This window comes from Vanacampus margaritifer, chromosome 6, assembly GCF_051991255.1.
Source record: "Vanacampus margaritifer isolate UIUO_Vmar chromosome 6, RoL_Vmar_1.0, whole genome shotgun sequence".
Taxonomy (NCBI): domain Eukaryota; kingdom Metazoa; phylum Chordata; class Actinopteri; order Syngnathiformes; family Syngnathidae; genus Vanacampus; species Vanacampus margaritifer.
Genome location: NC_135437.1, coordinates 9841992 through 9856903, shown reverse-complemented (window position 1 = coordinate 9856903; position 14912 = coordinate 9841992). Strand labels below are relative to the sequence as shown.

General features: G+C 39.1%; 1 protein-coding gene across 1 annotated transcript in view; it reads right to left on the bottom strand.

The window, feature by feature from the left end:
- furinb (furin (paired basic amino acid cleaving enzyme) b) overlaps positions 1–14912 on the bottom strand; it is a 73255-nt gene that overhangs the window by 34743 nt on the left and 23600 nt on the right. The window contains exons 3-6 of the mRNA XM_077569226.1: positions 10842–10940; positions 5862–5957; positions 4991–5119; positions 4843–4919 (exon numbers count right to left, since the gene is read on the bottom strand). Coding sequence (XP_077425352.1) covers positions 4843–4919; positions 4991–5119; positions 5862–5957; positions 10842–10940 — 401 coding nt within the window. The remainder of the gene's footprint in view (positions 1–4842; positions 4920–4990; positions 5120–5861; positions 5958–10841; positions 10941–14912) is intronic.

Below are 14912 nucleotides of genomic sequence, written 5' to 3'. Positions count from 1 at the left end.
GCTTCCATGGGGTGTCTATTCAATGGTGCGGACCCAATGGTTTAGCCGGTTTTCTGCTTAGTTACGGCTAAAGACAGGTCTGTCCAAAGGATTAAATTGGAGGTCACAATATTGTTATACCAACCACAAAGTTCCTTTTTCCAGCATGCTAAAGAAAAGATTATCTTTTTTTTCTTTCTTTGCTTTTAATTCAGGGCTTAACTGTTTTAGGACACACATACACACTCCTGTATTTAAAGATTGCAATAGAACATAAGAAAGCCAGAATGATACTTAAAAACATAAATAATGCTCAAGGGCGTTCGACCTATGACCACAGGGCCCAGGTTTGATTCCTTCAGCGGCAGTTATACAAGCAACAAGGCTACTCATGGCTGCCTAAGATAAAACCGTGACAGATGTTTTACTATCTGAATCAATCAATTTTATCACTCGGGCAGCACTGAGGTAGGAGAGAAAATACATCATTTTTATGGGGCTTGTACTTAAAAATAACTAATGCATGATATTGACACTCATGAATATGAAAATAATCTAGATGTTTGTCATTTTTGTGTAATACAACACTAAAGAAAATAAATGTCTGAACAATGCATAATAGCATTACCCTAATACTTTACCCGGAGCGCTGAAACACGGCCAGCTATCAATACTGTACATGGTAAGTACATTTACTTGTTTACAGCTGTTAAACCACCAACCTAGCAATAGTGCTTAGCATCAGCTAAGTGTTTAGCACAACAACTGGCCACCTGATTGCCACCGAAAAATGCAAAGGCTTGAGGGACACGTAATTTCATGTGAAAATTAACACTGAAGGACAGAAGAGGAAGTACTTGGCGGCGCTCTCATTTATCGACGCTCTGAAATGCTGGACAATAGTTGTTCTACCAAGCGACACACCTCCCAGACTGCGGTGTGCACGAATGAAGCAGCTGCGTGCGGTACTCCCGCGGTGAAACTCCAGCAAGATGCTTGCTAGCCGCTGTCAACATCCTGTTTCGGTTTTAATTGTCTTTCGGCCGACAACCAAAAATGCTTTTTTTTGGGAGGGCCATTTTCGTCAGAAATTTTTCTGTGGCTAAAATTTTTCTGTGGCTAAAATTTGGGTGCATCGCTAATTTGAAGGAGTAGCGGCTGGGATTTACAAGCGGCAGGTAGCCACTTCTAAATGATTTGTAGAGGAAACACTGGGATGAACTCAGTCCTGTAATCGAGTGCTATTGGTTGACTACAAGTAATACAATCAATATCACACTGGCAATACAAAGATGCTGAAAAAAATTCAACCTTGAGATTGAGAGCATAAAGGTTACCAGCTAGGACTAACAAAAAACAGCCTTCAGTGTAGCCTGTGTCCATTTCAATCCAAAATGTCCGTCGAAACTCCCAACTCACGAAGCACAGAGGCTGACATGTTAATTACAAACAAGGAAAACAACCTTTGTGTCATCGTTTTAATCAAACTGGCAGCTTGTAAAACACCCACCTCCTTAATTCCTCTGAATTATCTCATTAAAATCTGATTGCAAGGGAGTTGTTGATATTACTCACATGCTCAGTGTTACTCTGAATCTTTTTCATTTTTTTTTTTCATAAACATCACAGCTGCTCACTATGGTCAACATGGTGCTTTTAATTCAAAGCTCATACTTAACACATAGTGAGCGCACTTTAACCGGCTCGCTAATAGAGTATATGTGAGTGAAAATGTCAGCGCTCTGATTAAAAACAGCGTATGTGCATCTTTTCAAGGTGATGGTTTGTCTCCATGGGGGAGCTAAATCAGAGGCCGTGAGTACTCCCCTCCAGTGGTGCTTTGTTCTGTCAGTGGGACAGTATGATATTAATGTACTTTTACACCGAAAAAAATTGCTGGGTTCTCTGCATGACTCTTAAACCTCACGGCAACGACAAGACGCAAGACTCTTTATTAAGATTGCAGGTGCTTTCATGTCAAAAGAAAAAAGCTCACATTACATTTAAAAGGTAAAAAAAAACAAGCCAGCGTGTACATGCCTTAAAGACAAAAGTTGCAATGAGAAGTTATGTTTTATCTACGTTTCTGCAATCGCACGACTGAAAAACCTTGTAGATGCAATTTGTGGCATTTTTTGCATATTTTCTTTGCAATTGATATTAACAAAATTATAAACAACAAATAAAGCTGCACTCTTCCAAGAAAACAGACGGATTTAGAACATTTCTTGCTAACCCTAACCCTAACCCTAACCCTAACCCAGGAGGTTTAGCCTAAGGCATCTAAAGGTGTGACTTCCTCATGACTCAAGGCTGCTCAAGTACCAGTGTGGAGTGTGGGCACGCAGTGTCCTCACGACCTAGGCTGGCCAAGAAGCAGTGTGAGGTGTGCGTCCTCCCAGCTGGAACGTAGCATTTGTCTGAGCCGGCCAACTGACACTATGTACCGGGGTGCATTCAACCACAATTCTGGTCCTCTGACTAGAGCCTTTTTCGACTCTTAAGTATCCTTGAGTGACTTCAGAGACTACATATAAATCTCATTTACATTATTAACTCATTTGCTCCCAAAAAGGAAAATATGTTCTATTTTAAATGTTTTAAGTGTCCCAAAGACGGATATATACGTTTTTATGTTTTTTTTTATTATGCTAGAGCATACAGAAGCTTTTCAACTGCAAAGAACAGTTGAAGAAATGCTAGTTATTGCACAAACGGCCAACAGGTGGCAGCAGAGTATAAGAGATCAACCAGGCTTGTTGCAAACAAGCTCAATTACTCACAATTCTAAATAGATTTGTGAATAATGACGAAACTTAGCTAAAACGGAAATAGATAGAAATATTGTTTTTTTCCTGATGAAAGAAGATACTTTTTTATAGCAATAAAACACAATATTCTGTGGGCCTTGCAAAATCTGTCAAAATCCAGTAAAACAGTTGGGAGCGAAGGGGGTTGCTTCAGGGAAAATGGGTGGGAGTGAACGAGTTAAAAAAACAACAACTATTTGGCATGAGGAGAGAAACTGAAGGTAAGGTGCTCACTTCCTCATTCTCTTGTAAAGCAAGTAAGACATGGTCAGGCTTAGCATTGCGATATTTTCAGAGGTTGAAGTAGAGATGTCCACATAAAATTTGGTGCCAATTGATTGCAGATGTTGGACGTCATAAGTGATGTACCTGCAATGATTTTGAAAGGACCAATTGTGTCCGGTTCCGCTGCTGACTCCCATTAAAACATGCATTGGGGAGGTAGGCGTGTTCATACGGCAGAGCAGAAAAAGGCGTTTACAACAGTAGTTACTTATTTACTGATTTCGCGAAAAAAAGAAAGAAGAAGATAAAATAGAAAATATAAGCTAGTTTCATTATCCTGATTAGAAAAAACATAAAGACAATTTTTGAGGGAAAAATGAGACACCCTGCCAAAATACTTTAGTTCCTTTAAGTGACATTTGAAGGAATTACCATTAATTGTAATCGTTTGCGTGTTCAAATAATTGCAAGATGAGATTCTGGTGGAGAGGGTCCTTGCAAGGTTGGTTTATTACAGAGATCTCTGGTCACACAGTTAGACATCACCCAAGCAGTGTCATCCAATGTGTGTCTTCTTTTGCCCACACAGCCTCTTTATTCAAAACATGAGGAAACGCCTCTGTCATCCCGTGACGCACAGAATGAGTTTGCATTTTCTCAGTAAACTAGATCGTCCTTGAACTTTTGACAACCGGATTTCTAATGAACAGCAACTAGACTTCTTAGATAAACATAGAAACATTTTAACTTTCTCATTTCTGGGAAAACAGTAGAAAAGATAGCAAGAATGTCAAAAGCATTACTCACACAGGTTATATCAGGTCAACATAATTACACCTACATCAACACATCTATAATGAAATGTAAAACAGGTAAAAAGTAAAATAAACCAATAAAAATGTTAATAATGTCAACACATTCCATTCCCTATCCATATGGTTCAATATGACGTTGATCCACCTTTTTTAGCTTCAACTCTTCTGGGTAGGCTATCCACTAGGTTTAGGAGTGTGTTTATGAGAATTTTTGACTATTTTTGACTATTCTTCCAGAAGCGCATTTGTGAGGTCACATACCTGATAATGGAGGAGAAGACCTGCTGGCTCTCAGTCTCCGCTCTAATTCATCCAAATGACACTGAACGATCTGAAACATTCAGTATAACTAGAGATTTTGGACAATTCCACACTACCAACGTTGTGGGAACACTTTGAAGCTGGCCCCTTCCTCTTCCACCATGACAAGCCATCCATAAAGACATGGATGACAGATTTCGGTGTGGATGAACTTGACTGGCCTGCACAGTTCTGACGTCAACCCCATAGAACAACTTTGGGATGAATTAGAGTGTGGAGCCTGAGAGCCAGACCTTCTCATCCAACATCAGTGCATAATCTCACACCGCAACTAAGTCAGAGCAGCATTACATTACAAGAAAGAGTGAGACTGGTTCCACTCCTTGCTGGAGCTTCATGCACATTGAAGCATGGCAAACAATTATGTCTGCAATCATCAAAGGCTTAAGGCGCAACATGCACAAATCACTTATGACAGGTGAAAAGTGAGCAACAAAATGGCTGTGAGGATGGCTGTGCTGGGTCTTGATGTTACAAAAGCTTTAAATTGTGTGAAAGCGAAGAAAATTTGTATTTTCTCAGAATGTAGGCCAAGCAGCATTTTCAAACTTTATCGTAATCAGTGTAATTCCCAGATGCACATCATCTGGCTAAATTGTTCTATTTATTACCATTTTTGAATGCACTACTTTACTTTCCTCACTTAGGGGCAGATAAAACCAATTCCTTGCCAAATTGCTGAATTCACTTACCTGTTCTCATTACGCTGAGTGTATCTTGGTTGGGGGTCATTATCTCCATCATTGACATCATAGCTGGCCTCGGGGTCCTAAGAGACCAAGCACCAAGGTCATACTCAGGATGTTTTTTGGGGTTTCTTAATGATGCAACGTTACTAACATAATTGCTGATGAGATCCGGGTGGTCTTTTTCAATGCCGTCATCCAGGATAGTAACCACAATACCTTTTCCAGTGTAGCCCTGAGCCCAAGCTACTTTGGTATTTAAGTCTTGATGAGTCAGAGCGGACTGGAGAAGACAGAAGATAATTAGACAGGTTTCAACACTTTTAAGCAAGACTTACACCACTGGTCTGCTAAAATCCAATTTATTGCCTCAATTATTATTATTTTTTTTATACATGTATTCCCATTGGGGTGGAACAAATAATAAATTCTTACAGTATTAGGATGCTGATGTCCTTTTTTTTTGCGCATGTTCACACATAAATTATCAAACACATATTAGACATAAAAGGGAGTATGAGTCATTGAAGCATTGAAGGCATAGTCGTGACATGAAATGTAGAAACACCTACACATGACAGGTGCTCTCCAAGCTTGGTGGGCAAAACTTGTCAATGACAAGCTAATGCTTTCTTATAGAGAGGATTATAATGTTGACGCGTTACAACTCAAAGAGTTTTCAATCAGGGTTACAGGGTTAATGAGGCAGCGCAGGTGTGCAGCACATTTAAAGTGAAAAAGCAGTCATGCGACAGTATCACATGATCAATGCCATTTTGAGAAAAAAGCATGATATGCAAAAACAAAACGACAGGAGAAAAGATCCAATGAAAATTAACCAGACTGGACAAAAAAGTTGGCAAATTTGTAACAGTGCACTACATACATAGCCCTTGACCAAAAGTTGTAGAAAACAGGTATACCCATTCAGACGCACATTAGAGAGTAAACTCACTATTTGTGGGGCCATTGTGTGTAGAATTCATAAATCTAAATATGAAGATAAATTATATTTCATTACACACCAGGTACCACTGCTTGGGGAAATCAGGGTCTGTTGGTTGCTCAAAGACATCCCTCCTATTCCTCTTCTTCACCACTTGCTGCTCTGCCCATACAACCTGAGGTGTGCAGAAATACACAAGCACAGACACTCATCATTTTGACATTATTGGAATCTAATGTCAGAAGTTATTGCAATAGCCATCTAACATTTACTGTGGACATACACAGCTCCAGCTGTGTGCAAAGGGCCTAGCTAACAAATAGCATGAGCTAAATTGCATGCTAAGTCTGACAGATTGCACACTGTTTGTGCGTGTGTTGCGTGACTTAATAAGATTGCAATCCTTTACTAGGATTCAAATATTGGGCGCTAAATTTGGTCTTGCCTCAGTTTAACTGAATGCTTGCACAGTTTGCAACAAATTTGCTGTTTTTCTTCCAGTCGTGGTAAATTTAAGAATGCTTCACACAAGCAGCAAGTTCTCCTGGGATGACTGAGCCATTTGTTTAAAGCCAAAGATTTATTAGGGAATTATAGGTGGGGAGGACAGCAGCAGTTATCGCGCACAAATACATTTTCCACAATTGATCCGATGCTTTTCAAATTTGGGAGAGCACGGCAACCGCTAAATGAAGGGATGGAATGAATGAATGAATGAATGAAGCATGACTGAGTTCCAGAAAATAAATCAATCACACTGGTTATATACCAGCAACCGCATAAAAGCTGAGCTTTGTGTGAAGTAACTCACCGTGACAATTGTATTCACAGGTTTCTCGCTATTGAATTCGTATCAATGTAATATTTTGAACCTTTGTTTTCTTGCTTCATGGTAACTTTGTCCTACAGAATGAGCTGTCTGAATGGCAATACATTTTCCACAAACCTCAAATGAAAAATTGGTTTACAGAATGAGGACATCAACTTTGTTTCAGGACAAATTAATATTTCATTTTCTTAATTTTGTGTAAGTGACCTCTTGGCACCAGTGACCACAGGGCACATTACAAAGTTGTCTTGGAAAAATTACATGCAAGCAAAAGTGCATTGTCGAATGGGATTCCATTTAAATAATTTTAGATTGAAACTCATTGCTTACTGAGGCTGGTAGAAAAACTGAATTAAGCATTTGTACATCTTGGTGGCAGTGTATATTATTTATATACGGTAATTGTGGAACCTTGAAGTTGGAGCACACCAAAGGTTTTTGGGACCAATTTTTTTGTGAACCATATTTCCCAAATCCATTTGTAGAGTTTAAACTTCTATCATTTGTAATGCCATAACCTCATGAGTCGCCAGTGCATCACAGGAGGCCAGCGTTGTGTATTGTAGTGTTGTGAGTGAATGTTGTATCACATTTTTCTTCAGTAAAACCAGAAAAAAGCTCATAAGTACCCCTATTTTCAGCCAGCTAGCTTCAAAAGATTTGTTTCTTACTTTAATGATGGTTGTGTGTGCGTGTGTGGGCGAGTGGGGGCCGGGGGGGCAGCAACCAATGTCAGAGTCATCCTTTCCTATATAATTATGCTGCTGGTCTATTAAGCAAATGCTCTATTTATTTATTTATTGATCTGATAGAAAATTTGAAATGTGTGTAAATGTGTTTGTAATTGCGCGTGATGATCGATGTTCATGACAAGGAGGATGTGCCAAAATGTCGAAATAAACATTTTGTGGACAGCAGTATGACGTGTGCTCTTATTTTAGCTGCCTTTACAATACATGCATTGTTAAGTGACTTAAAACTCCCCAAAACTGTCTCCCCAGTGACACAGTTCAGAAATGTGTCATAGCAGTGTAAAATTAGTATAATCAGAAATGGAATCAGTTCTCTGCGGATCTGCTCTGTGGATAAAAATAAGATGTTAGTACATTTATTTATTTATTTATTGCAATATTTATACATGTGAGGTCTAGCATCCAAGAATAGATTGGGTATGATACAAGCACAACTTCAGACGGAAGCTAAAAATCAGCAATCAAACAACCAGAGAAGTAAGTAGAGAAAACCAAAAAAAACAAAAAACAACAACAACTTTCCTTCATGCAAAGGGGCGTGGCCAGAAATTTTGCATTGGGGTGGCCAGGGTGAAACCATGACTCATATAGGGGTGGCCATAAGTTCATACCCGAAATGTCTGAATAAGTGGTTCTTAACCATGCAGCCATACCGTTCGCACGTCGACCTTGGGCTGCGAGCGGCGATGAGTGGGCTGCATAAAATAATATGTTATGAATTAAATGCATTGGAGCTGTTACAATTGTCAATGAGTTGCTTAGTCACAATAGAACTTTCTGCAATTTGGTGGCAATAAGGCAAATGTCAGTTACTAACCTGTACACAATAAGTAGAAAAGGAAACCAAACACCGAAATTCATGACTAAGTATTTTAGAAAAAAAAAACTATGTTGATGCCTTACCTCACCAAAAGATGCCTTTTTTTCCCATTGCTTTTCCTGTAGTAAAATCTATTACCTGTAGTTATTTTTGTGTTAGTAAACAGGACTCAAGACTGAACTTAATTTGATGCAGGAATTCTTTGCCTGTTTGGCATCTTGTTGGATGTCAAAGTTCACACATTAATAAATGTATTTTTGATGATCACATTGTTTAATGCTATTTAATATTGTTACAGCTTTTTATAAGTGTATTTGATTTAATAATTGAATGCAATTATAATATATATGGACCATTTTGTAAAAGAAATACAGGTTAAAAAGGTTTTTTTTACATTGTTTTCTGTAGTTCTTATTTATTAATTGTTTTATTGTGTCCTTTTAAAATATTAGTTTGTACCTACTGTACAAGATTGATACATTAAATTTCTTCTTTTTGTGTCTAATTTTGCACACATTTATTTGTTCAAAACACTGAACATTAAACATACAAATAAATAACAAAAACTAGCAAATTACCGGTATGCCTTTTCATGGCCAAACATAGCACTAACATAGGCTGACATTCAAATAGGCAACATGACAACCGTGTCTAAAACCACACCCGCAAATGCAACAAAGTTGTTTGTTGATTTTTAGAAATAAAAAAAAAATATTGAAGGTTTATAATAATAAATTTAGGTTTGTGTGAACGCCACACATGTGTAAGCTCTGAAATGTTTTGTTTCTATCTGCTTCAGGAGCTGAGATCAATTATTTAGTAGGCATTGACAATATTGTTGAATATCCAGGATCCAGGGGGGTGGCCGGCGGGGGGCGCGTGGGGTGGCCATGGCCACCCATGGCTACCACGTGCCTTCGCTATTGTTCATGCACCCCTGAAACGTGTGTAGGTTTGAAGGCAAACAAAGCTTAGCAAAAATCATGGGATCACTTCCTGCTGTCTGATTATACACTTGTGATGATAATAATACATACATGTCTGCATAAGACACTAAGAAGCACATAAAAGTGCGGCCAGCTTGGAGAGAAGAAATACACCAAACAAGCTTAGCATTTTCTAATCCAAACAAATCAATTGTTTCTGTTGCCTTTTATAACAGCTACGCTGGGACCAATTCAAGACGATCTATTTATTTTTTTCAATCTGACCCTTCACTGTTGGGTTCAGTTAATTTTCTTATAATGTATGAGGACTGTGGTTCTTGACCTGCTCAATGTGTAAAAGTGCCTTGGGTTCATTTCGGTTGTAAATTGATGCCATAAAAATACAATTGACTCGACCTGACTTGACTTGACTCTCACTCACAAAAATATGCAGACAAACATCAAACCTCTCACTAACAGTAAGTATGTTGTAGTGATTTTGAGTGTTAGTCTGGCGCTGACACTGTTATCTGTGGGAGGTGGGCATCCTAAGAACAAACTTTCGTTTGAATCCACATCTCCATAGGTGAGGTTCAAGTGTAGTGGTTAAATAAATTATTTCTAACTGAAATGATCCTAAAACACAAAAGAGGTTGTAAAATGTGCTTCTACAAGTTCTATTTCATATAATAATCATTGTCCAATTAATCGAATTAATTAATATCAATTATATTCAATGTCATTTCACATGAATAGAAATTAAACATTCCACACGCATTCAAGTACTAGCATTCAGCTTTCAGTATACACACGCAATTGCTCCAGAAATTGCACATGTCTAGTATTGTAAAAATGTGTAACATTAGACATTAAGTATCATGTTGGAATGAAAGTACATATTTTTAAACAACAACTAGGTATCGGTAAATGTCTATAAAATGTTATTGTTTTTTTTATGAATCTGTGTATCATACAGTGGGTGAATTTTGGATCATTTAATATGTAAAAAATGTCTTATTTACGGGATTTTACTGTAAGTGTAGAATTTGAATACGTATATTATGAAAAACTTGCATTTTTTTGACTCATGAAAACAATTTAGCCAGAACCGGTCATATACACTGGTTCCCATTTATAATTTATCTTTCCGGGTTCCACTGTAACTTCCACTGACTTTGAGAAAATAAACTGAGTTCAATTTATTTCCAGGGTAATGGGCATTTTTTCACCTACAACAAAATGTGTGTTACTTCCAAAACATTTTGTTTCGCTGAAGCAACTTCTTGATAATGATGTAGGTGAGCTCCCTGATGGAAAATGTATTAGGTAGAGTTGATGGAGGAGCTTAAAGCACATTGTAACTTAACTGTCCTAATGAACAAGAATTAAAGCTGTACTTTCATTATTGCTGTCATATGTATAAAACATAACACAATTAAGTTACTAAACAGGCAAGAAGGAAGTTAAAAACAGTTACGCTTACATTTTTGGCTAATGCTACATTTCATTTTTAATTTTGGGGAAGATTTCCAAGGCTAAAATGTTACATTAAACATATTTTAATAATAATCACATGGGAAATTGGGTGGGGGATAGAAATATCAGTGTTACTTGCCAAACACTGATTATAATTAGCTGTCCTTCATATCAACTTCAGTTTTCCCTTCTGATGATTCACATGCTAATTGTCTGCAGGCCTCAGTAATTAGCTGTGATAGCGTGGAAGTCTTACTTGTGCATCTTGGTGCAGTCTGTTGTGCAGCCCCGTGTGTCTAGAAAAAGCTCTCTTCTCCACAGCGTGATGTCTGAAGTGATAATAATCTCCAAAAACCTAAACAAATACAAAAAGAGAGATAAATGAGCTGTTTTTTTTCTTGCAGAGAAACATGTCTGTTGCTCTACAACATATACATTATTGCCTACTTTACAGATTTGAGGCATCTTTCCAGCTATCCATTTCACCTCTGTTGAGGATCACGGCAGGAGATGAAGCCAATCCCTGCTACCACCCAGCGATGGGGCCAAACCTAACTGATCATTCTGATATGTCATGCAGTGTGCGTGGTTTAGTAACTTTTCGCCAGTCTTAGGCCCCGTCCACACACGAAAGCCAGTTTCAATGTATCCTCACAAGTTTCTCACCGTTTAAGCCATTTGTCCAAATGATGGCGCGGTTTCGGAGTTTGAAACCAATCACTTTTGAAACCGTGCTCCAGAGTGGAAAGATTTCAATACGCGCCCCGTACGCATCCGTCTGAACACCTCATGCAGGATACTTCTCCAGCGATGACGTAATTGTCGCAGCTCGCAAATTGATGACGTATGCGCCAATTATCGCGTGCCTGCGTGTGAGCCGTCAGTCTGTCAACAACAATGGCGGATAGCCGTGTCGTAGTCGTTTTGCGCAGCCTCCTTAGCTTGCTTATGCTTTTGAAGCAGAATATTTTGCTTCTTTATTCCCACGTTCAACAAGCGGTGTTGTACTTGAATCACCGCCATTGTCACTTCTCCTGTGTTGTGCCGAAATTCAAAAGTTGAATCGCCAGTGAACAGTTTTGTCACAGACAAATAAAAATGCCATGTTCTATCACGTGAGCGTTCACAAACAACCCAAATAATGCTAATGCTGGCATAAGTTTAATAAGTTTCATGCTTGTCAAACTGAATAATTAATACACACCAGCACCAAGAGAGACTAACATTACATTAACTCACTTTAAAGTATGATTCTGTAGTAACATACTCTGTTGCGGGGCTTTTGTGTTATACGAGTGTGCATTGACCAATCAACACATGTGCTCTGTGAGGGGTGACGTAATAATCGTGCGACAGGATGACTCAATAAAATTTGTTGCTAACACTTTAAAACATGGCTAGAATAGCTAGAGTAGCACTCCTTTTCAGCCCTGGAGATTCAAGGCTGAGAGTGGCCCACTACAGTTCACGGTTTAATGGAGCTGTACAATTCTACCCTTATTAGTGGCCATTTTCACCACTGTGAGGCATCCCTTCTTCTTCTAACAACAGTCTGCAAACGTCTGGGGATCGAGGAGACATGTTTGTCAAGTTTAGAAATAGGAATGCTGTCCCATTCTTGTCTAACAAGCGTATCTCTAACTGTTCAACTGTCTTGGGCTTTCTTTGTTGCACCTTCCCCTTTATGATGCGCCAAATGTGCTCTACAAGTGAAAGAAGTAGACTGCAGGCTGGCCATTTTAATACCCGGGTCCTTTTCCTACGCAGCCATGATGTCTGGCATTATCATGTTGAGAAATGCAAGATCTTCTCTGAAAGTGATGATGCCTGGATGGGAGCATATGTTGTTCTCCAATCTGAATATACCTTTCTGCATTGACGATGCCTTTCCAGATGTGGAAGCTGCCAATGCCACATGCACTCATGCAACCCTATACCATCACAGATGCAGGCTTATAAATTGAGTGCTGATAACAACTTGGGTTGTCCTTGTCCTCTTTAGTCAGTATGATATAGTGCCCCAGTTTTCCACAAAGAACTTCGAATCGTGATTCATCTGACCACAAAACAGGTTTCCACTTTTCCACACTCCATTTGAAATAACCCCTGGCCCAGAGAAACGCCTGCGCTTCTTGGTCTGCTTTAGAAATGGCTTCTTCTTTGTATTGCTGTAAGTATTGCTGAGCCCTTTCTGTGATTTCCCTTACAGTAAGCATTTCTGTTTGTGATGCAGTGCCGTTTAAGGGCCCAAAGTTCATGGGCATCCAGCAGGATTTTTCGGCCTTGACCCTTCCACACAGAGATTATTCCAGATTCTCTGAATCTTTGGATAATGTTATGCACTGTAGATGATGATTATTTCAACCTTTTTGCAATTTTTTTTGTAAACACCTTTCTGATATTTCTCTACTATCTTTCTGCGCAACATTGGATGAATTGGTGATTCTCTACCCATCTTCGCTTCTGAGAGACACTGCCACTCCGAGAAGCTCTTTTTTATACTCCAATCAAGTTGCCAATGGACCTCATTAGTGGTAACTTGTCTGCCTGCTGTTTTTTTTTTGTGCAATTGACTTTTCCAGCCTCTTATTGCTACCTGTCCCAATTTTTTTTTAGATTTGTTGGCACCATGAAATTTACAATCAACATATTTTTCTCTTAAAATTATACATTTTCTCAGTTTAAACTTTTGACCTGTCATCTATGTTCTATTCTAAACAAAATATTGAAATTTGGCACTTCCACATACAGACGCTCCCCTACTTACGAACATTCGAGTTACGAACAACGGTACACATGCGCGCATGTCAAAAAATGTTCGGAAAGAGATGCTGTAAGTTAGATTTTGTATTGCGCACCTTTTTCCGAATACTGTAGTGCTTCTTTCCGCCGCTAATACCGACGCTTGGCGCTGTGAGAGCTCACCCAGCATTGGAGGCTCAGCAACGTGTCGAGGAGGAGGAAGAAGAACAAACGCCTGTCGCTCATAGATAAAGCCATCGCACTCTTCGAGCAGCAAGACCCAAATATTGAACGTTGCACAAAGGTTGCAAATCAATTGAATGATGCCATACAGTGCTACCGCATCATTTATGATGAAAAAAGAAGAAAACTGTGCAATCGTCGTTAGATCGCTTCTTTCGGCCAGTTTCTAGTAAATCCTCCAAGGAAGATACTCATCAACCCTCATCTTCTTCTCCTCGACCCTCAACTTCTTCCTACATTGAAGTTACGGAGGAGGGAGTAACTTTTGAAGCCCATTCCAGCGACGACGAAGAACCTCTCATGATATAAAATCCTCCTCTTCCTCCTCCTCCTCCTCCTCCTCCATCAAATCCTTAGCATCGAGTACATCTTCCAAAAGTAAGTTAAACTTCATTTTATTTATCTTATTACGTACATGTACATACTGTGTGTGTCTCTCGCTCTCTCTCTCTAACATACGTAGTACAGTACTGTACGTATTCTCTTTAAACATAAATTATAATACAAAATATAGCACTGAAGCAACTTACGAACAAATTCACCTTACGAACGATCGCTCGGAACGTAACTCGTTCGTAAGTTGGGGAGCGTCTGTAATTGCATTCAGTTTTTATTCATAATTTGTATAGTGTGCCAACTTTTTTTGAATTGGGTTTGTACAATGTCATACTTGCTAAGATTACCAATTCACATTGGAGACTCCCAAATTTCATACCTATCCGTCGCGTGGTTCTCGATCAGTTACTTCACCTGCTAATTTCCCGATACATGTTTACAGTGAATTAAACAATTAACATTGTGGGGAATATTTGACAAAGTATCTGGTAAACATGGCCTGCCTGCACAAAAAGCGTCCACTTGCAAGACTCTCGCTGGAGGCAGTGATAGTCAAGAATCCTTGAGTCTACCCATAATACATCCAAGATTCTCTCGGGAAACCAGATGGAGGTTCGAGGGGAGGGGACTGCAGCACACAGCATTTCACCGATTCATACATGGCAGAGATGGATAGTCACGCATGTCGCCTGCCACCGTGCGGGCTCACCCACAGAGACAAACGACAAATAGTAATCGCTGGATGTCGGTCGCCGCTCATGTCTAGCTTTGTTACAGTAACAACAAACACTTGACTGTGACTGTGTTGTACCTCTTTAATGTTTATTGTTTCTAGTAGCGTATTTATTTTTTTGTTACTTTAGGTATTACAGTAAATTACTATGGTGAAGCCACGAGGTGACACCCTTAATAACAAAGGTAGGCAGTCAGTGCTATATATAATACCTGAAGTGTTGGTAATGCACTTGCACGATAAGGTTATAGTCGAATTCAAGTGTTGTGGACG